At 37.6% G+C, this 25505-nt stretch overlaps 1 protein-coding gene across 2 annotated transcripts in view; it reads right to left on the reverse strand.

The window, feature by feature from the left end:
* Nucleotides 1-145: 145 nt before the first annotated feature.
* Nucleotides 146-25505, reverse strand: part of SCAMP1 (secretory carrier membrane protein 1) — a 44972-nt gene continuing 19612 nt past the window's right edge. For both annotated transcript variants that reach the window (XM_075726267.1, XM_075726266.1), the window contains 7 exons: nucleotides 17308-17406; nucleotides 16933-17044; nucleotides 13138-13266; nucleotides 7076-7235; nucleotides 5305-5406; nucleotides 3304-3421; nucleotides 146-3196 (listed from right to left, as the gene is read on the reverse strand). In XM_075726267.1, the coding sequence (XP_075582382.1) occupies nucleotides 3032-3196; nucleotides 3304-3421; nucleotides 5305-5406; nucleotides 7076-7235; nucleotides 13138-13266; nucleotides 16933-17044; nucleotides 17308-17406 (885 nt within the window). In that variant the 3' untranslated portion in view covers nucleotides 146-3031. The remainder of the gene's footprint in view (nucleotides 3197-3303; nucleotides 3422-5304; nucleotides 5407-7075; nucleotides 7236-13137; nucleotides 13267-16932; nucleotides 17045-17307; nucleotides 17407-25505) is intronic.

Raw genomic sequence — 25505 nt, forward strand, 5'->3', positions numbered from 1 at the left:
CCAATGTATTATTTTGATAGTGAACATTTTGTTTCCCCATTTCAGCAGAATTACAGCATTTATATACAGAATTATAAAAACCAAGTGAGACTTTTACATAGATCATCTGCCCTGCACATTATCCTGACCATTAGAAGAAAAATCCCTATATTGGTCAAAACTATACAGAGCAAACACCCAGGAAAAAAGTCTTTTTTTTTTATTCTATGACACTGTGTTAATACAATAAATATACAAAACTTCTGAACTACTCAGACATGCAACAGAGGGACAGAAGTGCATTTGTACAGAACCATGACATTCACCAGGATGGCAGAGCATTGTTAGTAATTTACAAAATATACAAACATCCCTCAGATAAATAAAACCAACTCCTAAATTACAGATCAATGACTACTGACATTCCAGTGTTTAAACTTCATACTTTGTATTCGATTTGCCACAATACTATAAAATGACAACTGAAGTGGGCGCCATACTCCGATTAATTAATAAGAGACTGTAAAATCTAGTTTTCTTTAGGTACAAAATATTTTAACAAGTATCAGCCTTCTGTTGTCAAAGCTAAACTCAAACTTCTCCCTCCCTTTTGGGGTGCAAAGTGTCAGAGATTTCTGGTTTAAACAATTCATGCGTAACTGAACCCTGAATTTCACTTAGGAAGTTCAAATCTGTACATTCAACCCATGACAATACAAATCAACACTCCTATACACGGAACATTAAATAGGTTTTCTCACAGAGCCTTTAAACATTTGGGAAAAAAAATTTCCCTGCCAAATTCAGGTTTTATTCCTAATGGGTTTTTTCCGTAATATAGTCTAGTAATGTATCTTATTATGAAATCTTCAACTTAAGTTAAATTGCAAGGATGATGTCCCTGGGATTCCTATCCAAGAGGTATCAAGAGAATTGCTTAAATTTAGGTTTAGAAGTAATACATAGTAGAGTTCCTAGATACAACCCTCAAGTTTAAAAGATTATGAAAAGAACAATCTTGATATACAGCTGTTGTGGAAGGATGATGCCTGATCTCTGTAGAAAATGGTGGCTTTTATCTGGAAAGCTTTTAATATCATTCCACGCAAATTCAAGTTCAATGCTAGCATGTCCACTAGTATGAAATTTTAGAGCCCCTATTACACAGAATATTTAAATTGCTTTTAACTTCATGATGCAGAGAACATTTAGAAGCAAGTATATTCATTAATAAGAACTTCAGCATAGGTGAAATGACATTTATCCAAATTCAAGTTGGATTTAAAGAAATAGTAACAGAAAGGAGACTAATAGGGACTTCACGCTAACAGTACAATACTGATCCAGGGATTAAGCTAGCGGTTTTATTTTTTGTAATGCTCTTCTGTAATTATGAAAACAGTGTAGTGAAAAAGAATCTATGAAGGTCGGTCCACATTCATGGAGGGGCCTCAAGAATTTTATGCTGTTTTACTAAAGGTGATTCACCTTAAGAGCTGAATTCATTTCAGCCACGGTGTATACTTACACAGGTTGTGGGATGTGGTCCTTCCTGTTTTCATTTTCTAAAACAGGGTTTGAAAAACTAGCCCACGTATTGTGCATAAAACTTATGAGGCAATCCAAGAATACAAATAGTCTTCAAAGGAGAGAAACGTGATGTTATGCTAAGACCTGATTATATGCTAGAATATGATGATGGTATGTACCATTACAGATTGTTCAGTTCCACAGCACCAATTTAACCTCTTAGGCCTCCAGTTCAATGAGTTTAAATTTAACTTTGTTAAACTTTTTTTAAAAAAGGGTTTTTTTTATCTTTGTTAACTTTTCCCACTCAATAGTTTAGAAGCTTTTTTCCCCCAACTTAAATCACATCACAGAGATGGCTGAGTTAACGTTAAAATGAATTCAAGTATCTGCTAAATGCCATTGCTTAAAAAGCTTGGGTTTAGACAATATACCTGTTAGAAAAATTAAATACTGTATATTTAGGTTTTTGGACAAGCAGTAAACAGAGTGACTGACTAGGCTAGAGATTTAGTACCACTAAACACAAATCTACACTTAAAAAAAAAAAATCCAAAAAAATCCCAAATACAACAAAAATACCACTGCACGTAGAAGAGGGAAGGGGGGGCAAGAAACTAGTGTTCTAAAAGTCAATATTGGTTTCTTTTCCAGCAAAATTATTACCCCAAGACATGAATACTGAAATTAAAAATAGCAAATATATAATCATTTAGCTTTGTGATTGAAGCCATCAGTTAACTTCCTTAAACTGTACACTGCATTACACATTCTATTACAGAGAATGTTTATGCACCATAGTCATTTCTCACAGGTAGAGAATACTCCATGAAAATAGATACAAACAAACGCTATAATTATAAAGTGGCGCAGGTAAATTCTGGACCAAAGCACTATTTAAACAAGATCAGATAACTCAACAGTATTCATGCAAACTTACAGGTTTATATCAAAAGACTTATCCTAAAAAAACCCCAAGAAAAGAATTTATACTACTACCCTACTTGTATTTGTCCTCCAGCAGCTGCTGAAATTGCAAAAGCAGTAGCCAAACCTAACTTTTCTACATCTCTCAGTCTACCCCACTTCTTATAGTAGAAATAGGGAAAACAGTTTTTATGAAGAAACCTAATTGATCCAAAGTGCTTTCCTGAAGTTAAAAAAAAAAAAATTACCAGAGTGAACTGCTAAAAAACCTTCCAAATTCTTAATGCATTGATTTGATCACTATATACCACAATTCATTCTCAGGCCAATTGTTGAAATTATTTATCCTCCATGAAATATGGAAGGCTTTATATTCTAGAATGCAACATCTTAAAGAAAGGCAAAGAATGGTTATCTTTTTAAAATAAATAAATTTATAATAAAATAAACCAAACGTTTCCCATTTTACCCATGCACAGCTGCAGAAGAGACAAACATGCTGTGTGAATTTTGATCTAGGCTTTTAGGGAATAGAATAAGTGACTGGAAAGTAAAGTACAATCGAAGAGAACTGTGATGACTTTTTAATGTTTCTCTACATTCGGTTACCCTTGAACGCATTTTGAGCTGCGCTGGTTGCTGCTGTTGATGCGGCGCTGGCTGCAGCAGTTTGTACGGTTTTGTTGGACATCACTCCTGTTGCAAACTCCTGCTGCGCTTTCTCAAAACTAGCACCAGTTGTGCGGTAGAGACCATGCACCTAGGGAGGTGGAAAAGCAGTGAAAAAAGAGTGTACCTCTCTCAAGCAGGAAGGCAAAATCCAGATCAAACATAGGAAATAGAAGAGGAAAATAATATGTGACTTACCTTTTTAAACATAACTAATGAGATAACAGCAGATGCTGTGAAAAGTGCAGCTATGATGATCATCATAATGCCAACAGGAATACTCTTATTAAGACCAGTAAGAGATGAAATCCACCCACTGAAGGAAAAAGACAGGACAAACTTCACTAGCACAGCACATGAACCATTCAACCACAGGTATCCACATCATGGGAAGCTTTATAACCTCCTGGTTCTGATCAACTTCTAGTATTTTTGGAGAAAAAGTCATGGGAATTTTGCATAAGCACATTTGGGTTCTATAATAAGCTTTTAGAACTTAGTTTCCATTTTTCCCAATGCATGCAGTGAAACTATACAAAAAGATGTAGTAAAGATTATTATTATCCTTGAGCAGAATTGTGAAGAAATTAGAGAGTTGCTCATCAACTTTCTGGGGTTTTTCTGTCATACTGTCATTTTCAGACTGATTTAAGACTACATGATTTCATGGTAGAGAAAATGTCCCTAAAAAGATAGCTTCTAGCTTCTTCAAATATAAAACAAAAACATGCCACACACACAGCTTCTATGTGAGAAGACTCATTTAATTGTATCCACACAGTGATGCTTTCTCAATTGAGGTTAATATAATCATTTCTTGAAGCATCAGATTAACTAATAGAAAAGATTGCTATGTCAGTATCTACTTCAAATATTTACCTTTTCTTCAAAATTGAAACACCAACAGAAAAATACAATATCAAACTTGAAACCACAAAAAGCAGGCTGCCATAAAAAAAATAAAACATCAAGACAGAACAGATTCTTCCACAGAAAAAAAAGCAAAAAGTTTCTGTAAATCCAAACAACTTTAAAACTTTCCTCTACCCATTTCAAATTGCTTTGATATCCCCTATGTCCAACTGGACTCTCAGAACTCCAAAATTGAAACTGTAATTAGCATTTTATGATGATCTGGCTACTCTTCATACCCCTTCCCCAAGTATCCTTAAAAGCACAATCCACATACTTGGAAAGTTGACCCTCTAAAATACATTGATTGACATTAACAAAATAAAAAAGTATCTATGAGAAAGCAAAATAGCAGATTTGAGAGCAAAAATTATAAAATATGATCTTTCCTTACACAACAGTTCTAAAGCAATGCTGTTTTGTCTGCCTTACGTATGTTTGGAGGTTAGCGGCAAAAAGCACTGAAAAAGAGAACTGTCATTACCCAGCTACAGTACTGCCAGTCATAGCTCTCTATAATACCAGCTGGCTACTACAACCATGCTTTTAGGAAATTCAAGTTTGTTGGTTTCTTTTCCAAGAATGGTGACTGATTCCCAACAGCTTTTTCATGTAAAATCTGAGTATTAGACCCCAAACACTCAAATAAAAGATAATATACATAAAAGCTTCATGTAAAAGCTTACTGTACTTACAAACATCAAAAAGAAAAATTAACTATTACAGAATAAGGAGATGACTCGGACAAATGAGCTTTTCAAATAATATCAAAGATATACCACTATATTCACCTGAATACATTGTTGACTCATTCTTCAAATTTTAGCCATAAATTTCCTTAGTAAGTAGTAAGTACATTAATATAATCAGAAATACTAATGATACAAAATAATATGCAAACAGTATACTGTTACAGTCTAAAGTATTTTCATTTTCTCTAAATTTTGCTTATGTCTTTGTCTTAAACATAGAGCAAGTTACATCTCCACACACCACCAAAACAGAGGAGGTAACGTATAAAAGAGTAGTTCAAAGTGGTTTACACACTGAAGAATAAAATTTTGACCAGCCTAATAACAGAATTACCTCACACTCTTGTGATACATTTCACCCACTTGTCCTAGTTAAGAGCACTCCAAAAATCCTTTTTTTTTGAGTGCTAAACATAACAATTCCAGTGAACACAAGATTTTTTAAAAACATACACAGACTGTATTGCAGTTGCTATATCAAGTATGAGTGTTTGTCTTACAGACAGTACAACGCTACAGCAAAAAAAATACTCACCAGTTTCCCCATCTTTGAAATCCTGCAGCCTGAAGCACATGTATAGCAAACTGACAGATATATACAAAGAAGAACACAAAGAACCTGAATGAACTGTCACTCCTGAAAGAGGAGGGAAAAAAGATTAAAGCAGCCAGGAAATTAATGACTATTTGCAAATACTGTAGTACCAATCTAAATTTTTTTTCTCTATTAACTAGAGGAAAAGTGCTTCCATTTATTGACAATGACTTGAAGTATCAGTAATTCTGTGGTTTTGTAGAGTATTTATTTTAGAGGAGCTGCTCCCTCTTCTTTAATATTGTATTCTTGCCACTTGCACCTCTAACAGAGGTGAGAATAGCAGCAAGATACTATTCTTTTGTGTCTGTTCAGCACACAGCAGGGCCTCTTAGACTAAACAGAGAAGTTTTGCTTCAATGCATGGAGAACAGAATTCTGTTCCACTTTCAGACTGAAGTTCACAGTGCTGGCAGGATGGGAAGAAAATACTTTACTTGTAAAAGGAAATAAAATCTAATATGGAATTACTGAAACATAGGGCAGTCAAGAATACTGAATCAGGTGTTGCTTAAAAGCAAAATATACAAAACAGGTTTGCTGTTTAAATTACTAAAATGCCAGCCTGACAAAGGCTGAAAGTAAAAAAACAAACCAAAAAACCAAATATAAAGGTACAGGCAAAACCTCAAAGACCTCAACTTATTACTATCAAAACTAATGATCATATGATATGCTTGCTAACAGAGTTCTAAAGAAAGTAGAAATCGCTTAGTTAAGTCATAGAAACAGATTTTGCTGTTACTAAGTTCTTCCTGCAGAAGGGAGTTTGTTCACTTCTGTTTATTCAACCAGTTCAGTTCAGTAACTATTTCATTTTCAGATGAGCAACTGACCAAAAGTTGAATATGCAAGTAGCAATTTTCCTCTTCCAAACAATCAATATTCATTAAAAAAAGCTATGGATTTACTAGAGATGTATGAGTGCTCAAAGATATGTGGGTACAGCAATACTTCCTTGGTTAGCAAAAATAAGTATCTCCTTTACTCTACAGGTTAAGCTTAACTGCAATTTCTGAATTACTGCATTTTAACTAAGAATATCTTGAATCATTTCAATATAAAAAAAAAATTCCCAAGAAATACTGTAAGAGTACAGGATTTAGAATCTCTACATGCTGATGTTCACGAAAAAGTTCAATTTTGCATGCAAAACAACCATCCTATTCTTAAACACAAAGCTACCACACTTGTGAAGTCTGCAAAGATTGCTAAAAGCTAGGAAAAATACTAGAGTTTGATTACCATATACCTGCTCTACTCATTCTTAAGAATCTCAGTCTACTTCAGTTACAGACACTGTAGGTCACTTAACCGTATAAGATTTTTAAGTGTAGAGTTTTATGAAATTCATTCAGGAAGCCAAAAATTTAAGACATTCTTAACTATTAATGTACTCAAATCTTGGTGTGAAGGGATAGAGGTTTAATGAGAATTTTCCTTAAAATTGTTACCAGTCCTATACAAGGTTAAAAACTTCCTACAAGTCTTTTGTCAGTGGCAGAAGCTATAAATACTTTAAAGGATATTCCATGATATTGCTAACTATTGCCATCTATGATTCAAATACAACTGAATTAATGGCAAGCATACTACTTGTTTCTACTGAAAGCGTATTAAAGGATTATCATAACGATAATCAAGCAAATTCTGGAATGTTAATGCATTTTGACAAGTTTTTAAACATCCTAAGTCAAGCTGAAGTTGTTACCTGAAAGCTCCATAAAGTGGTCTGTACCAGCAGACAAAAGAACAAGGGGTAAAAAGCAAGAACCAGAGAATACTCAATCCAAAATCAACCCCTCGTGTAGCATCAACGTAAAACCAGGCCAAACATCCAAAGATATTAAGAAACAGTGTCACTGTATGGACTGTAGAAGCAAAAGCAAAATAGTCTTAATTAAGTTATGTTTATACAATAAATTATTACAGCTGTTAAAGTAACACCCAAACGGAGTATTTTTAAACAGAACATCACCATGCTGACAATAAATCAATACCCTCTCAATACCCTCAGCAATAAGCTGATTTTTATACAGTTTTCTAACTTTCAAGTTAAACCCTGTATTCACAAGGGACAGTACTGAATATGAAAATTCAAGTACTATCAGGTATATGGTGAAAGAAAAAATCCTGTCATAAAAAATAAAACATTTTCAAACTTAAAATGATAAAAAAGAGGTTTCTACAGCTGCAACAATTGATACTCTTTCTACAGTTAACAACTGGATACAGATGTTTAACAGACTACTGAACATTTTTTGGAGAGAAAGCTTACACATCATATAAAATGCATCAGAAATTTAGCACTGTACACATTCTAATTTGAAAATAAAAATTTCCAAAAAAATATTTCAATGAAAAGCTCTGTGTCTTCCAAGTAATAAAGCAAAAAACCCCACCAGTTAGTAAAAATGTTTCTTAGTAAAACAAGATCTGCAAAAAACTCTTCTAGATGCTTTAATACATATTGCATATTCAAATATTTCTTGTAACATTGGTCTTAAACACCTGCCTTTTTGGTGCTCCATTCTTACCTCAATACTAGCATTTTCTCACTGACAGACCTTGTTACAGGTTAACTACTGAATTTCCACTAAAGAAAATGCATTGGCACTATGACTTCACAATTTATTTCAAATACATTTAGCTCTTACAACAGAAAAAGATACAGAAGTATTAACAAACATTACAACTACTACCTTCATGCTATCTGGCACAGTAGTTAGTTCTGCCAGACTTAAAAGATCAGCATGAATTGCTGTCTTTGTTCAGCAATAACCAGTGATTCAGGAGTGATTTTGCTATGTCGGAGGACAGTTTCGGTCCTTGTGGACCAGGATAAAGTAGCATATTTATAAGCTGCTCCTTGCAGCAATGATTTTTTTATTTAAGTTCAGAGAAACATTTTAGTCATTCTCCTGGAAGGTAAGGTTAACAGAAGAACTGGCAAGATCATAAAGATTCTGGAAAAAAAGACTCCTCAAACTCTCTGCTGCCCGCTTAACTAGTACTTAAAAAGTCCTAAATCAACTCAGTGGGAAAAAAATCTTGAAGCAAAATGCCCACATCATTGCATGCAAGGCTGATGAACCTCAAAACATTTCCCTCAGACAAATTGTATTTTCCTCCAAAAGTCATCAGAAACAGAAAACCTTGTACTTTTAAATAAAAAGCATTTCATGCATCTACATATCTTAGCACTGTCACAAGAGGTCAGCCAAGCAATTAATTTCAGAATTTGCATGTGTATGCCTCAAAGCACAACAAAGGATATAAATCCAAATTCCTGCCTTCCTTTGATAAATATAAGAAACTTACTAAGGGGTATTCGTTCTTTTTCTAGTCAATACTGGAAATCAGGGAGACCCCCTAGATTACTAGAAACACCCACATTCTGGTGGAGTTTGAACTTTCCAAAATTACTACTTTTTTGTAATTGCAATTAAGGTAACAAGACAAGTTTTAGAAGAATACCATCAGTGCAGAAGAGGGCTGAAACATCATACCCACTACTGATACTTATTAGCACAATAAAACCAGCAACATAGCGGTCTACTTCACCACTGTCACAGAGAATCTCAGCTGTGAGAACCAAGCATTAGCAAGCTACGGATGAAGACATGGGACTTCACTGACAATTCTTCCTTCCCTCCCCTCACCATTCTCTCTGCCTGCTGCAAGGTGCAGAAAGGGATTTGTTCTTTGAGCCAACACCTTCACTAAATGACCTAGATAAGCTTTGCTGTTGTATGAACAGACAGGTGTTTTTATGTTCAGTGTAACAGTGTTAAGTACCTTCCACCTACTTGCCTCTTCAAATTGAACCACGATACAAGTTATTAGAAGATAATGACCACCTGGGGGCTGAAATGACCTAAGCCTTTGGCAGAAGTTGGCAACACAGAATGTCTATGAGACAATAACTTCACAGTACTCAGTGTGAAGTGATCTACGAAATACTTCTGGTTTAGCCATGGAAGCAGTTGAGGTTTTAAAAAAAACAAAACAAAACAAAACACCAAAGGGCATTCATGCCAGAATAAGAGTGAACAATGGGAAATTACTTAATATATATTCAGACTCAACTTCATTTTTATTGGTGTACATTTTCTTGTACAGTAGAACCCTACTTAGATGTACATTCCCTGTCTCAATTAACTACACTTTATCATACATTAATGTTTCAAAGTGAATTGTAGATAAAGACCACAAGTTGCACCGATGCTATTTGGCATCTACATTATTGAGATTATTATTTTGCGGTCCCATTTGGGACCACATAAAAATAGATTTTTGTAGTAAGTTTCACTTCAGTAATGTTTTATTAATGATATTCTCAAAAAACCAAAGTCCTTGCTAGGACACATGACAAAAGAATGCGCTTCTTCCCAGGAATCAGCTGGACTGTTACCCTGTAATGCACTGCCTCAAGGGGAATGGGACGCCTACAAAACGGAGGCTTTGAAGCCACAAGGCAACTGACGAGGACAAAGCTGGTGAAGTTTGATCACACGCAACCTTGGAGCACAGAGTGGCTTCCAATGTAGTGAACTACAAGGCTTTTGTTCCTTGTCTGTTCTGCTCTTTTTGGAGAGGGGACAGGTAAGATATGTACAAACACGCCTTACAAATGACAGAATTATTTTCCATAGGAAAAGATATATTCTAAAATAGGCTTAGATCAGCACATAAGCACATACTATCAAAAATGTGATGGTGTTTTTTTCTCCACAACATATATTAGGACTTCAGCTAACATACAGGACAGAGTCCATATTGTAAAATTCTTGATGCTACACAATAAAAAAAAAACATAATAATATGGAGTGGACCAAGCAGTGAATCTGTAAGACTGCAGCCAAACAACCAGACCTCTAGAAAACATAACCTACAAAAAAATGCTGAGTGAACTACGCTGATTTAGCCAAAAGGAGGTAACTAATGGGAATAAATGTGCTCTCCAAAACAACAGTGGACAGAACACAGATCAAACACAGGAAGGGAGAATTAGACTATACTCAGAAACATATTCTAATGATAAAAGACAGCAACACACTAGAACAGGCTTGGAGGGAGTTTATGACATGTCCATCCTTGGAGGTTCTCAGGAACAGGTAGAACAAACATTAACACAGACTGATATAGGTACTATTGATCATATCCTCAGACAGAAGGATGGATGAGATGAAACTCTCCTGAACAGACAAAATACCATAAAAGTTGGCACTTTAGGTATTGTTTTTCTATGAGAATCTACAGTTTAAGTCACTGGTCTGTGAAAACCTTTAAAAGTCTTGTTCAAAAAAAAATGGAAACATTCGCAACCTATATAAAGTAACAAACCCAAATGCCACAAAAGCTTTCCATGAGATTAAGCAGCTTTTAGGTTTGTAACTTCAAATAAGAAATATTATTTGAAAATCAGTACTACTAATTTTGTACATGCTATCAGCCTGTGGGTAAAGTAGCTGGAAAACACGGTCTTTTGAGCCAAAAAAATGTTGGTGTTAGATATGGGTCAAAAGCCATGGGACACTTCACTAGTAACAGCATAGGAAGATCTAAAAAGCAGTGCTCAGTGCTGAAGAGTGAGGAAAACTGTCATTCTATCTGCAAGCCACTAAAACAGCAATAAAGACAGAAAAAAAAAAGCTCCACTGGCAGCTGACAGAAGCCATTGCTAATTGATTGCTGTAGTTCACAAAAACATGGGAACACTCAGTCAGTAAAAAAAAAAGGCTCTCCCTAGGGAAAAAAAGCAAAAAATATGGGCAAAGATAAAACCACATCAAGGAACTGGAAAATTCTGACTTCTGATACAAATAGAGAAAAAAATGGATGACTTCACGGAACAGGGATACAAATAGACTTGTTTTCTCATGAGGTAAACAGCATATAGATCTAAAACAGGTACAAAAGTTTCCTCAGATACATGAAGACCAAGGATTAGGATATAAGAACTGCTACTAACCAGGAAAACGCACAGAAAACTGAAACAGAAACATTTGTTCCTAGGGCTGCTAAAAAGGAAGAGGAAGACTAGCCTACTTTACAAAGTGCTGAGCATGCAGTACTAGATTTATCCAAATGTGATTATGTTCATAGAACCCCTAGGCCTTACAAGCCCTAGGAAGTTCTGGAAGAGGAAGTAAGATGCAGGGTAGAGCAGCAAGCAGGAGCAGGCTGGTTTGCTATGGCAGTAAGTGCATCCACGAAGAAAGCATAGCCACTATAATGCAGAATGAGCCAAACTATGTAGATACAATCCTGGGAAAGAAGAGTTGCCAGAATTGATTCAACAGCCAGCCCTAAGGCACGGAGTTCTGTACTCAGTTTTGGGGTTTTTTTTTTTAGCCTGAAATAGATTTTGTCTTTCTTTTCCTTTATTATGCCCTTTTCCTTCCTTCCTGAGTAATCCCTAAGTCAGAGAGTATTAGAGCTAAAGAAGAAAAAGAGCAAGAGGACTCAGTTAAAACCTCAGTCTACCTAGAAGAAAATCTGTCATGTTAGTATAAAGGCACAACTCCTGTATATTTTGAAATACTATAACATTGCTGCTTCCTTTACTTATTGCCATTAAGACGGAAAAAGAAAACCAGTATTAATATTCCAATTCTCACTGCCCAGCTTCACCTTGTGCTTGAAACATATGGCACTTTCAGAACTCAGTCCTGCAAATGGCCAGAATTAGTAACTATCCTAATGCTTTGGAGTACTTGATCTTAGATTTCATATAAATCTTAAATGTCTGTCAGATTTATGAGAGTGACCAGTCACACATTTCTGCAGTGGATTTAGTTGCTTATTTGAAGATTAGTGACCCAGCAATGAATATAGAAAGCTGTGGATAACAGTGGAATTCACTTGATTCAATGCTGACTGCTCATTTCATGTGTTTCAATTACGTGGTTCAATCACAGTAAGAAGATTACCAGATCAACAGGTAAAATTATAGAGATTTGCTAACTAAATCTGAGGCCCTGGAAAGAAAACAGAAAAGTTCTGAAATTCACATTCCCATAGTATGCTAAAAATATATTAAAGGTATCAAAGCACCTAAATCTTTGGAATTTCCTCAGGCTTAGAGTAATTATTAGGTGCTCATCACACTGGACAAGGTAGAAGAAACAAATGTTGTGGCATTTGTACATTTGATTCATCCAGCATTTCTCCAGTCAAAGCACAGCACCTGAATGAGGGCAAAATTAACCCCACAAAAATGGTGTATTCTTGGTGTACAAAGGATAGTTTTAACATGGACTGATTCTTCAGCTCATTTACTTTACACTATTTTTAAAATAGATTAAAATGATACTAAGTCTCCACTATAGACTAAAAACTGTATTAAACTATATAAAACTATGTATATTAAAGCAAATGGATATTCTACTTCTTAAAGTCACAAGTCTATTAACACTGATTGTGAATTATATTTCTTAATATATAAGCTGATTTTAAAAACAGTAAAATTACTCCTAAGTTAATAAATGGTCATTTTACAACAACAGAGATACTTAAACCAGAAAACTGCAATATACTAGAACCAAACTGCCTTAGGATAATCCTCCTCCTTTTTTTCCTGTGGCAGTTTCTATGAAATCATTAATACATTTAAAATTGAAGCTAACAAAAAGATTTCACTTCAACATGTTGACTTCTGGATTTAAAACAATTTCTCATTACAGATGTTGCAAAAGCCAAAGTAGCAGGTATATATTATCAAGTTTGAATAGGCACTTTGTTTTTTCTTTAAAAAAAAAAAATACTTACACATCCACAAATAGTACATAATCTTTACTGTCTTCTGGAATTCCACAGGAATGTCTACAGAAAAGTCCTGGTAGAAACAAGGACCTACTGGAAAATTCTCAGGAAGGGGTGGCCAGTTATTTTTTCTACCTGCAAAACAGAAAAAAAAAAAAAAGAGCTTTATAATACAGTTTTAATCTCTGTATACTAGAAAGAGATATGCATTTGGACTTGTTCAAATTTTTCTATGCGTAAGTTTCACAAGCATATAGATAACTTGGGCTACCAAAACCCAAGAGTTTTATCAGCAATCCTCACACATACTGAAAATAAACTTCAGAAATAAAATACAATGAAGTACAGACAGATCAAGAAAAGTACATTTTATCTGTCTGAAAGACTTAGCAGGCATCTGACAGTTCCTATAAAGTAATGAGAAAAGAGAATGCTTCACAAACCTAGCACATATGGGCAGAAAAACAATTTCTTAGAGTTCCTTGACTTTTAAATGCACATTTCCCTAAATCCCACCATACTCACGTACTTTGTTGAAGACAAAGACTGGGGACTGAAAAGCGTTCTTCATTCTCAGAATCCTGATATTTTTAACACCAGGCTATCTTTAACACTTTGAGCTAGTTCCCAATATAGTTTACAGTCAAAGCTTTACCTAAAAGCCCAAGAAAAGCAGCTATTGAAATGGTCTAAACTACTTTTTTGTTACAAGAAGATGCCCTATAGTACTGTTGTATTTTGATACAGTTGTGTGACACAGTGAGGACACCACAAAGGACACAGTATCAGACACCTGGATTTCCTGTATGCAGATCTGCTCACAGGCTAGAATATATATTCTGCCAAACACAAGTCATACTAAGCATGGACTCAGAGATTCAACTGAGATAATAACTGCAACAAACCTTTACCATAGCATTTCAAATTCTGGATGCAAGAGATACATTAATCACCATGTTCCAGAAGTGGAGCTGAACTAGAGACTAACCTAAAGGCACTTCTATTTGAAATTCTGACAAGGTTTTGCTTGCAATTTCTATCTTCAACCATACCTTTACTAGAAGTTCATCTGATGAGAACAGAAAACCTCCAAAGCTTACATACTTGCATTATTTTTCATTTGTTTCCTGACTCAGACAAGATGAAGCTGTATCCAAACAGGTCCAAAGCACTTGAGTATCTGTTAAGTTTTCTGAAATTTTTACCAAGCCTTTCAGAGCAGGGGACTGGCAGAGGGAACATACAGAAGATAATCAAGTAATATTCCCACCCATATTAAAATGACTTCAGGATTTCCTACGTGAAAAGTATCTGATAATAATTCAGATCTTCATTCCACAGTATATGGTTATTTCTCTCAGGACTGATAGTTTCAAGACAGACTTATGGAAAAATTCAGGTATCTTATGATAATTCAAGTTGTTATTTAAAATTGTATTTCATGTGCTTTCCCACTGCTGTGGTACAGGTTTCAAAATTTTCAACTAAGACTGAAGTTGTTTCAGTTGTTTCAACTTCAAACTTCAAAAAGTTTCAACAGTTTGGTGAGATGGCTGGAGATGAAAATCTGAGTGGTCTTTTTCTAAATACACTTTCGATATTCATATTCCAAGATTGTATCTTGATAAGCAAAGAGCTAGCTCAGAGGTACTTCATTCAACACAAGTTACCACCTCAAGGCCTGTTAACATAACTTCAATGGCATGCCTGCACTATGAATGCAGACTCCCCCAAACTAGCTTCATGCAAGCACAAAGAGGGATTTTCAGGCATGCCCAAATGCACTAGCTGAAATAGAAAGCAGCACACTTTAATTAGCTCAAATGCAACGCTGCACAGGACCTGAGCAGAGAAAGACGAAAGACATCAAGCTGAGCTGACCTACCAGCTTGAAGATCTTCGCACTGTAGTCAATTGCATATGACTACAGTGCCCTAGAGTGCAGCCAGCATCTTACATTGAATGCAAATAGCTAGAGCATTGCAAAAAAAGACCCCGTCCTCCAATCAAGACAAGTCTACAGTGTTTCCAAAGGAGTTCAAATGAGTGCACAACAGAAAAAAAAAAAATCAAAAGGAAAAGAATATTTTTCTCCTCAGTCACAATATACAATTCCTGATTTGCAGCATCTTTTACACAGTCATTTGGTAAAAAATTAGTATCTTCTTTAAAGCTTTAAGAGCTCTCTCTTCTCTGTTCAGCCTTCCTAAAGAATCCTTTAGATTCTTCATAGATACTTCAAGCACTTCGACGTGAACAACCGCAACCTAATAACAAATACCCATTTTAGAAATACTCTGAAACACATGTGGGGTATCAGAGTTACATTCCCTAAGATACAGATGAACAAAACTGTCCCTAAAGCCTGGAAGAGAAAAGTAATCAATCCAGACCATCAACCTAAGTTAGTGAAATTAGATGAAGGGCAATACATGAAGAAGGAAATGAAAAACAACCAAAAAAATAATTATCTGGGAGAAGAGGTACAGAGATTTAATAAAGAGATTAAAAAGAACGAATATGGAGAAAATAAAAATGGTTTAATGAAGGGACACTATCACTGTGATTCTTTTCCTTAGAAGAAGAATAGCAATTCCCCATTCCCAGCTCCTAGCAAATGACTGTCCTATGACTGCTCTGTACTGCTTCCTGAGCAGGTGAAGTGGAGACGGAGGTGCTGAGCTCTTCTCCCAGGTATCCAGTGATAGGATGTGTGGAAATGGTTCAAAGCTGCACCAGCGAAGTTTAGACCAGACATCAGGAAGCATTTCTTTACCGAGAAGGTGGTCAAATACTGGAAGGGGCTTCAATGCCCCAGGCCTGTCAGCGTTTAAGAGGCATTTGGACCATGAACTTAATAATAGGCTTCAACTTCTCATCAGCCCTGAACTGATCAGGCAGCTGGCCTAGATGATCACTGTAGGTCCCTTCCAACTGAAATATTCTATTCTATTCTATAAAATTCCCTGAGAATTTGAATTACTAAGCAATTACGCAATCCGGAATTGTACCACTGTATATTAAAAAAAAAAAAAACAGCACATGTGGAAATAAAACAGAATTCTAGACACAAGTGAAAAGACCACACAAAGACAGCCTTGCACACAGTGTTCTGTGTTGGTTTTTTTCCTCTAACTTCAGTCTGAAGCTGTTCCTTTTGAAAAGGAATATTCCCATAGATCGACTTCTAGCGAAGTATCTTCAGTTAAGAGGATGTAAATCTTCTCATTGGTGAAACTGCCATACAAAACCCGATGGTTTTGCACAGCACACTTACAGTTTGTGGCAAAATGAGGTACTAATTTTAACTATGGGTTCCAAAGTGTCCTATGAAAAATTAATAAAAGATTAATAATAGATCTTTCTGCTATTTGCACAGAATATTATGTCTGTAACATAGCAGAAGAAAATGTTTCCAAACAGGAATGTTTTCCTACTGCTATAAATACTGACAGAAGAGAAATCAAAGAGATGTTACTTATGAAGTTACTTTTACTTCTTCTCAAAATGCTCTATTTGTATTCAGTAGTATTACTTAGATACTAACCTAGCATAAAAACAGCTGATAGCAGAGAGTAGCATGTAAGAGAGGCCACATTTAAAATTTTTACAGTGAAAATCTGCACAGGACAGTCCCGTTTTTATTCACTCTACGCACTGTCTCAAGGGAGATAAACTTTCTTTTCCGGAAGAGATTATAAACCCGCTCTTTGATCTGTTTCACAAAGTCACTGTAAAACTAAAACAGTCTCTAAGAAAAAGTGAAATTTCTGAAATTTAAAGTATTCTTTTCATGCATACCCCCCTGCTGATTGAGACTCTGCATTTCCCTTTCTCTGCGATCTAGTTCAGCTGCTTTTCTTTCCAGTTCTTCTTGACGCTTCAGCAGTTCTGCCTGGGCCAAGGCATGCTCCTGAACAAAACAAGCATTGTTAGATATTGATAAAAAATATGAACACAAAATAAATATTCTAAGTCTGTTTTCTACAATTAAGCACCTCCAGTTATGAAGACTGACGTAATATTGCACAAATTCATGCATTAACTGATTACTTACAGGCAGTATTAATTTTCATAAATCATTAGGAAAGCAATGCTTATAAGAGACATTATTCCAGAAGTGTATTTAAGTAATATAACTAAAAGGAACCTAGTGCCTGAAAGTTACTGACAAACCTTTGCAATTTGTGTGTAAGCAGGTGGTTCTTCCGTTGGTTTCATTATTGCTGGCTGTGTACTGGGTACATTAGGCATTTTCACATTTCCTGGAGGAGGCTAAGAAAACAAGAAACAATTACAGGGAAACAGTTTCCTATTCTAATAAACATCTTTTCATTAACTCTGTAAGAACCAATCTAGTTGTTTTAAAGGAAGTGTTACTGATAAACTAAAATCCAATATGCTGCCTGCAGTATTTATAACTTTAGGAAAAAGAAGTTAACTATATCCTGTGGTGCAGTGTTCTGCTTATTTGGTTTTACACTGCACTACTTGCCATAAACACACATGGAATTCTAGGGATCAGTAGAAAGTAAATAATTTTAACTTTGTTCAGACATGAATATGAATAAAGACAGTTACTGTTTAAGAGAATTGCAGGACTTAAGAGTGATCTATTCATATTCTGAAACACAATGCCATTTATTAGTAATGCCTTCCAGAGCTTTCCACTTAACAAAGGTGTATATAACCTGGCTTACTAGAGAAACAGTGTACCATATTAAATTTTCTAGTTCAAGATCCATAATCTATTGCTTAAATATTCCACCACTATGTACGGTAGTATCCAGTTTCAAGTACCACTGACAATTCATTCACTTGGTCACTACCTATAAGACTACAGCTTACAAGAAGCTTTTCATAGCTTCTTTTTTTTTTAATCCTCTCCTTATTCCAATCTGTCATCTTTGACTTTCTCCACATCTCTCTATCACACAATATTAACGAGTAGCTATCAAACCAAGGACAAAACTACTGCCTAGATTGAAGTTATCAACTGAACTTTACCAAAGCAGATCAGTTTAACACTACTATGATGTTATTTTATTCTTAAATATGCTGGGGGGAAACTACAATTCTTTCTTTGTGTAGAGCTTGCAACATGAAAGACTTCCCTGCTCTGTGATCTTGTAAGACAGAGAACCACTTGTTCCTAGTAAGACTGAAATCAAGAACAAAAATATGTTGAGAAATGTGATGTTTTCAATACAAAAGCACCTTAAACCAAAGCAGGAATCGACTAAATACCACTATCTTCGCAAATTATGACCTGGCCCAGATCACCTGGATCTTTTCTAACCATCTTTTGAAATGCACAAATGTGATACATTGAGGAGAAAACATCATGCCTGAGTAAACTCCCCTTCTGTGCGTGGTATTTCAGCGTATGTCAGCAACATCAGCTGATCCCAGCACTTCAAAATTATCTTTCCAGCTCATACATCAGCTCACAACAGAATACTGAGATTGCAGAGAGGTCTCATTTCTCAGAAATGCTTGGTGATTTAAGCTTTTCATTGTAAGAAAGATTACTCGGTGCTGTAGGATGAAGACAACACAAGGCTAAATGCTGGGTCCTGCACTTGGGTCACAACAATGCCAAGCAACGCTACAGGCTTGGGGTAGAGTGGCTGGAAAGCTGCCCAGCAGAAAAGGACCTGGGGGTGCTGGTCAACAGCCGGCTGAACATGAGCCAGCAGTGTGCCCAGGTGGCCACTGGAACGGAGAGTTACGGTGGCCCACATCCTGGCTGGTATCAGAAATTGTGTGGCCAGCAGGAGTAGGCAAGTGATCGTCCCTTTGTGCTCAGCACTGGTGAGGCTGCACCTCAAATACTGCGTTCAGTTTTGGGCCCCTAAGTACAAGAAAGACATTGAGCATGTCCAAAGAAGAGCAACTAAGCCAGTGAAAGGTCTGGAGCACAGGCCTTATGAAGAGCAGCTGAGAGAACTGGGGTTGTTTAGCCTGGAGAGAAGGAGGTTCAGGGGAGACCATATCGCTCTCTACAAGTGCCTGAAAAGGAGGTTGTAGTGAGGTGGATGTCAGTCTCTTCTCCCAAGTAACAAGCGATAGGATGAGAGGAAATGGCCTCAAGTTGCGCCAGGGCAGGTTTAGATTGGTTATTAGGAAAAATTTTTTCACTGTCAGGGTTGTCAAGCATTGGAACAGGCTGCCCAGAGAGGCGGTTGATATGATCTACACCTGCCCAGGTGCAGATGTGGTGCTCAAGGACATGGTTTAGTGGTGGACTTGGCAGTGTTAAGTTCACAGTTGGACTCGATGATCTTAAGGGTCTTTTCCAACCTAAATGATTCTATGAAGCTGGTTGAAGTCGGTTAATACTGCTCTTCCTTATGTTGGAGTATTCTGTGATAAGGAAAAAGGCCTGTATGAGAACTCCTACAAAAACTAGACAACCATAGAAAGTCTTATCATCTTCTGCTTCAGACATAAGATACAAAACCTGCACCAGAGTAACAAAAATCTACTGAACAAAAACTCTTATGCATCAGTCATTGTAGGCCAGAGCAATGCTATGAAAGCAAAAACAGCAAAAAACTTTCTCATTATTATTATTATTAGCTCTGTGGCTAAAGTAACAATGGCTTTGAAAGCATAACTGATAAGGAGCTGCCAGCTAGAGTAATAAGCAAGACTGTTCACAATCTCCAGCAACGACTCCAGTAGCCCTCCTGTATTACTGTAAATATTACCTGTAAAAAAATTACCTGTAATATGGTAAAAAGGTGGATTGTCAGACTAGAAAATATTTGAATAATGAATTCAAAATATTCATCCTTGAAAGACGCTTTGTCTAAACAGCCTGTGGTGCTAACAATGACTGGAGCATGCATATATGCTTATGAATAAAGGAACCAATCAGAAAGCTTACTAGAGCTACATAATCGAAGATGTTAGCCAACAACATATACAATATACGACATTAATAAAAGGTACTAATTATGTAAAAGAATCTTCCAATTCAGATTTCTAATTGTTTAGGTTCCACTGTATGCTAGCTGGCCATCTCTGTGATGTCAGACTTGCTATCTACTGTGCACGTAATTACAACTGTGTAAAAGACTTGGTGCCTAGGTAAGAGCCTGCGGTCCCTGGAAGAAATGAGACTGCACCAGTGATTTGTAGCAGGGGCTGTGCATCCTGGAATCCTAACAAAGTCAAGAGGGGCTGGGGGACAAAAGCTGTTACAGGATGTTACAAAGGCTACCACTTCCAGCAGACTCTGAGATCCGGGGACTCCTCCTTTCCAACTGCTGGAGCCCAGTCCAGTGCACCCTGAGACCCTCTGAGGGCTCTCCATTCCAGGCTGATGAAGACAACTATTGCTTTCCTGTTTCCAGGTTCAACTAGAAGCAAGTTGAGTGCACATCCCAGGGATGCACACAAATACATACATACACAAAGACACACACACCAAGGACACTAGGACGACCAGCTACACAAGCTGCCACAGGCAGGGTACTGCCTTTAACAACACCCCCATATAAGACTATGAGAACTACATAGAACATAGGTACACAGAGTCATAATCCCATTCCTCCTCTCCAGATGATCAGCACTTAAGTTCACTATTGAAAGCACATGCCTCGCTCTAGATTTACAAGCACACCAGCAGTCGCAGATCTCTCAGATATAAGCAGTAGGCCCTCTGCCTGTCTGATATACCTGCCTGGATCTGGAGGTCTCTTACCTGGTATACGGGTTTACTCCTGTTTGCCAGTTAGTCCAGCTTGACCTTCACTAGAAGATTCATGCATTTGTACACTTGTGTCACGAACAGCTTCCACACTTGCAGCTCCTTCATTCACCAGCACGGGCTCTCAGCTTGCCATATATCCAAGCCCAGACCCCAGACTCCCTTATGCACTTCTGGCTCAGACTTCAGGTCTTCCCAGAGAGACGTTTTCCTCCGATTTGCCAGCTAGTCCAGCTTGAAGTTTGCTAGTGAATTACACATATACACACAGAGGAAAACATACTGGTCCCTTCGGTTGCTGGCACCTCAAACACATGGGCCCTACGACCCACGGTCCCTCCATCCACTGACACCCAGATGCTCAGTTGTTGACACCACAGACATGTGGACCACTACTATTTGGGGTCTGACCATGTTGCTGGCACCTAAATCTCTCACTCTAGTCTCTCCAGTTGCTGGCACCTAGACTTTGCAGCACTCACAGATGCAGTAGAGTGTGAAATATCACAGAACAATAGTCAAGAAAGGATTTAACAGCACCTGCAGTGATTAGGCACATGGCTGTCAGACATGTGTACTGACTGGTAGCAACTTACATGCAACCAGCCCCTTTTAAGCCATCCTCTTCTCTGGTCTCCTCCTTGCTCCTTCCCAGTCTCCAATTGCTCCACATCTTTTGACTATTCCCCTAAATATTCCTTAATAAATTTTGCGTAGTACCACAGGCTCCCCTCAACTATCCATAACATTCATGCTTATCTTGTTTCTTCCTTCTCATCAGTTAAAAAGTCCAGGCTGACCCTCTCCAAATCCCGTAAATTAGTGACTGAAGAGTTTTGGTCTTCCATTTTGTCTCTGTTTTGGTCTTCCATTTTGTCTCTGTTATCACTTATCTCATTCAGTCTTTGTCTATTGTTTTCCCTTTTACTTATTACTCCCTTTAAACTGAAAAAAGACTATAACCTTAATGAAACAGATGCTCCCACATTGCACATATCCTTACAGTAACCAGTGTGACTGACAATTATTTGGACCATCATGGAAGTTTGCAACTGAAAGGGTACAATCACTTTTACAGGTATGGTACATGATTAAGAATCATGCATACCTGTGGATACTCTGTAATAATATGACTGGGATTATGATCTTCCTTCAGGCCTCAGCCCCTCAAAAACCATACAGCCATATCACTGTAGTAACATGAAGGAGGACACTCCAGCCTTATTATTTCAAGCACTGCAGTGCAAGGAAACAGCTGCCCTGAGTCTCATGTTGTTAGATGTGTGCTACAGTCCATTACTTAATGCAGGAATGATGCAGCAGTCAAGGCAACTTCCATGGCTATTGGAAGGTTAAAGCCCCTGTCTGTGTAGAGGTCTGCTAAAAACCAAGAAAAAAATAAACCTTAAACCAACAAAAACCCCACCCAACCAACAAAAAACCATTTACGATTAGTAGACTTTTCTGCAACCCCTTGCCCCTACTTGTCCAGTAAAGAACTTGTACCTTCCGGCCTCTTAACTTCTTGAATCCTTTTAAGAGCTTTTTCTATAGTGAGTGTGACAGCTGTCACTTTTCCTTCCTCTAGTATGAAGCCAGCTGAGGTACAATCCAGTTCATGCTTTAGCAATTTTCCAACTTAGTTTTCTTAACACTCAGCTGACTACATATTTCCAGCAAGTTATCGCTTCTCTAAAGCCTATTCTATTGAGAATTCAAGTTTAAGACATTTCCCCTCTAAAGAAACAATTAATTTAGCTTCTTCCTACATCATTATTTTCTATTAGTATCTTTACAACCTTAAAGACGGTAGAAGCTTCCAGGAAAGAAAGTTTCCCAAGTTGTTCTACAAGTTTTTCCTCAGAACTTTGAGCTTGCCTTACAGTTTCACACTTAGCTTGGCAGAAATTAAGTTCTTAAGTTTTCTTTGAAAATAGCTTCCACTTTTCTAAAGACTGCCTTATCCCAGTAGCACACTTGACAAAGCAGCAAAAAGGCAGCATGGTTAGTCTCTTCTTATGGTGAATCTAAAGCAGCTATTTTTGAGCTACAGTAAGTTATCTACACCACTCAAGAAAGTTATTGTGTGTTTAATATCACTTATGAGTTGTGTAATACCACTGGATGGAATTAGTGTATGATGTTACAAAAAGTAGAGGGAAGAGCTTGTAAGAAAGAGTCAAAGGTAGTAAGGAAAGGTAAGAAAAAATCATGCATCTGCTTCAACATCTGCTGTTAATTTTTCCGGTGTATCACTCCAGAGCTTCTGCTAGGTTGATATATGTATTAAGAACATAATCCCAGCAAAAGTTACATTCCAGCCATTGTATTCATAGGATACAGTGAGTTGCTGAAATACAGCAGCATTTCTTCATTAAGTACTGAAAAAGCCATGCATGTTCTGGTAAACTACTGTGTTCTCATAATTACTTATCTTAGTTTCACCATGTGTGCACAGGGAACAAAGTGCCAGTGCTCAAATCTACCTCAAATGGTGGAAGTTCAATATTGCTTTAATGTGTTTATTTTTCCAGGTTGTTATTCAAAGATCACAATTCAATGCACAGCAGGCACAGGTACGATAAGTCATCTTCTATAGATCAAGAACCTAATGAAGAAAGCATTCTAATCATAGAATACCTCAAGTTGGAAGGGACCCATAAGGATTATCAAGTCCAACTCCCTGCTCCTCACAGCACTATCTAAAACCTAAACCATATGACTAAGAGCATCATCCAGGTGCTCTTTGAACTCTGACAGGCTCAGTGCCATAAGCACTCCCTGGGGAGCCTGTCCCAGTGACCAACCACCCTCTCAGTGACAAACCTTTTCCTAATGCCCAATCTGAACTTCCCCTGACGCAGCTTCATTCCATCTCCTCATGTCCTATTGCTGGTCACCAGAGAGAGGAGATCAGCACCGCTCCCCCCACTGCCCCTCGTGAGGAAGCTGTAGGCTGTGATGAGGTCACCCCTCAGCCTTCTCTTCTCCAAGCTGAGCAAACCAAGTGACCTCAGCCATTCCTCCTAAGTCTTGCCCTCCAGACCTTTCACCATCTTGATCGCCCTCCTCTGGACACACTCTAATAGTTTGATGTCCTTCTTACATTGAGGCACCCAAACCCGTGCAGTGTCGAGTGGGCCAGTCACCTCCCTCAACCGGCCAGCTATGCTATGCTTGATGCACCCCAGGACACGGTTGGCCCTTTCACTGCCAGGGCACACTGTTGACTCATATTCAACTTGCCATCAACCCAAACCTCCAGATCTCTTTCCACCGGGCTGCTCTCCAGCCTCTTGTCCCACAATTTGTACATATAACCAGGATTACCCCAACGCAGGTGGAGAATCTGGCACTTGCTCTTGTTAAATTTCACCATGGTTGGTGATTGCCAAGCTCTCTAGTCTATCCAGATCTCTCTGTAAGGCCTCTCTACCCTCGAGGAAGTCCACAGCTCCTAGTTTAGCATCATTGGCAAACCTACTTAATGTACATTCGATTCCTGTGTGCAGATAATTTATAAAAGCATTACAGAGCACTGGCCCTAAAATTCAGCCTTGGGGAATCCCACTGGTGACTGGCCACCGGCCTGATGTAACCCCATTTACTAAAACTCTTTGAGCCTGACCCACCAGCCAGCTGCTCACCCAACATATTATAGACTTGCCTAGCTGTGTGCTAGACATTCTGTCCAGAAGGATACTGTGAGGCACAGTATCAAAAGCTTTGCTAAAATCCAAAACTACCACATCTACTGGCTTCCCTTGGTCAACTAGACAGGTGACCTTGTCATAAAAGGAAAGTAACAGACCAATGTTATATCTGATCCTCCTTTTGCTGTTAACACTTTTAAAAAAGCCCTTTTTGCTGTCCTTCAGAGTGCTGGCCAGGCTGAACTCTAATTCAAGCTTTGGCTAACACAAATTTTCTCCCTACAGTGGCGAACAGCATCTCTGTAGTCCTCCTGCATTGCCTGTTCTTGCTTCCAGTGTCCATACACTTTCCTCTTCCACCTAAGTTTTAGGAGAAGGTCCCTGCTCAGCCACGCCAGCCTTCTGCCCCACTTGCTTGACTTCCGACACTTTGGAATTGCCTGCTCCTGCACTGTTACGAGATGAGTGACCAGCATGCAACCATTTTAAACTCAGGTTGCACTAAGTCTGTCTGTCAAACTAAAGTACTCATTTTTATAACCCTAATCAAAGCTGAGGAGCAAAATAAACCCCTTAGCTACTTATCATGAAACAAACAGAAGTATCCAGCTGCCTTGGAAAATCCTTCAGCTACCAAAAAAACTCCAATAAAAAATGGCAAAACATGGCTGTACAGTTTGGGATTTCCCTAGAAGCAAGAATTACTAAAGTTAAATCAGAGAAGGTACATCTTCAAGCTCTAGCACTGTGCAGCAGATCTGGAAAACTGCAGGGACTTAAATAGTTCAGCCAACATACAAGATTATCTATTATTGGACTGACATAAGTAGTAAGGAAAGGGTACGGGGTACAGGCAAAAAAAGAAGAAAAAAAATTTGTTATTTTTGATAATATTTTGTCAGAAACCTCCGCACATCTTCTTTTGTCCTATAAATACATTTCCCAGTATTCAGCAATCACTGGAAAACCAGAAGTTCAATAAAAATGCATACAAGGCAAACAAG

Source organism: Pelecanus crispus, chromosome Z (genome assembly GCF_030463565.1).
Source record: "Pelecanus crispus isolate bPelCri1 chromosome Z, bPelCri1.pri, whole genome shotgun sequence".
NCBI lineage: Eukaryota > Metazoa > Chordata > Aves > Pelecaniformes > Pelecanidae > Pelecanus > Pelecanus crispus.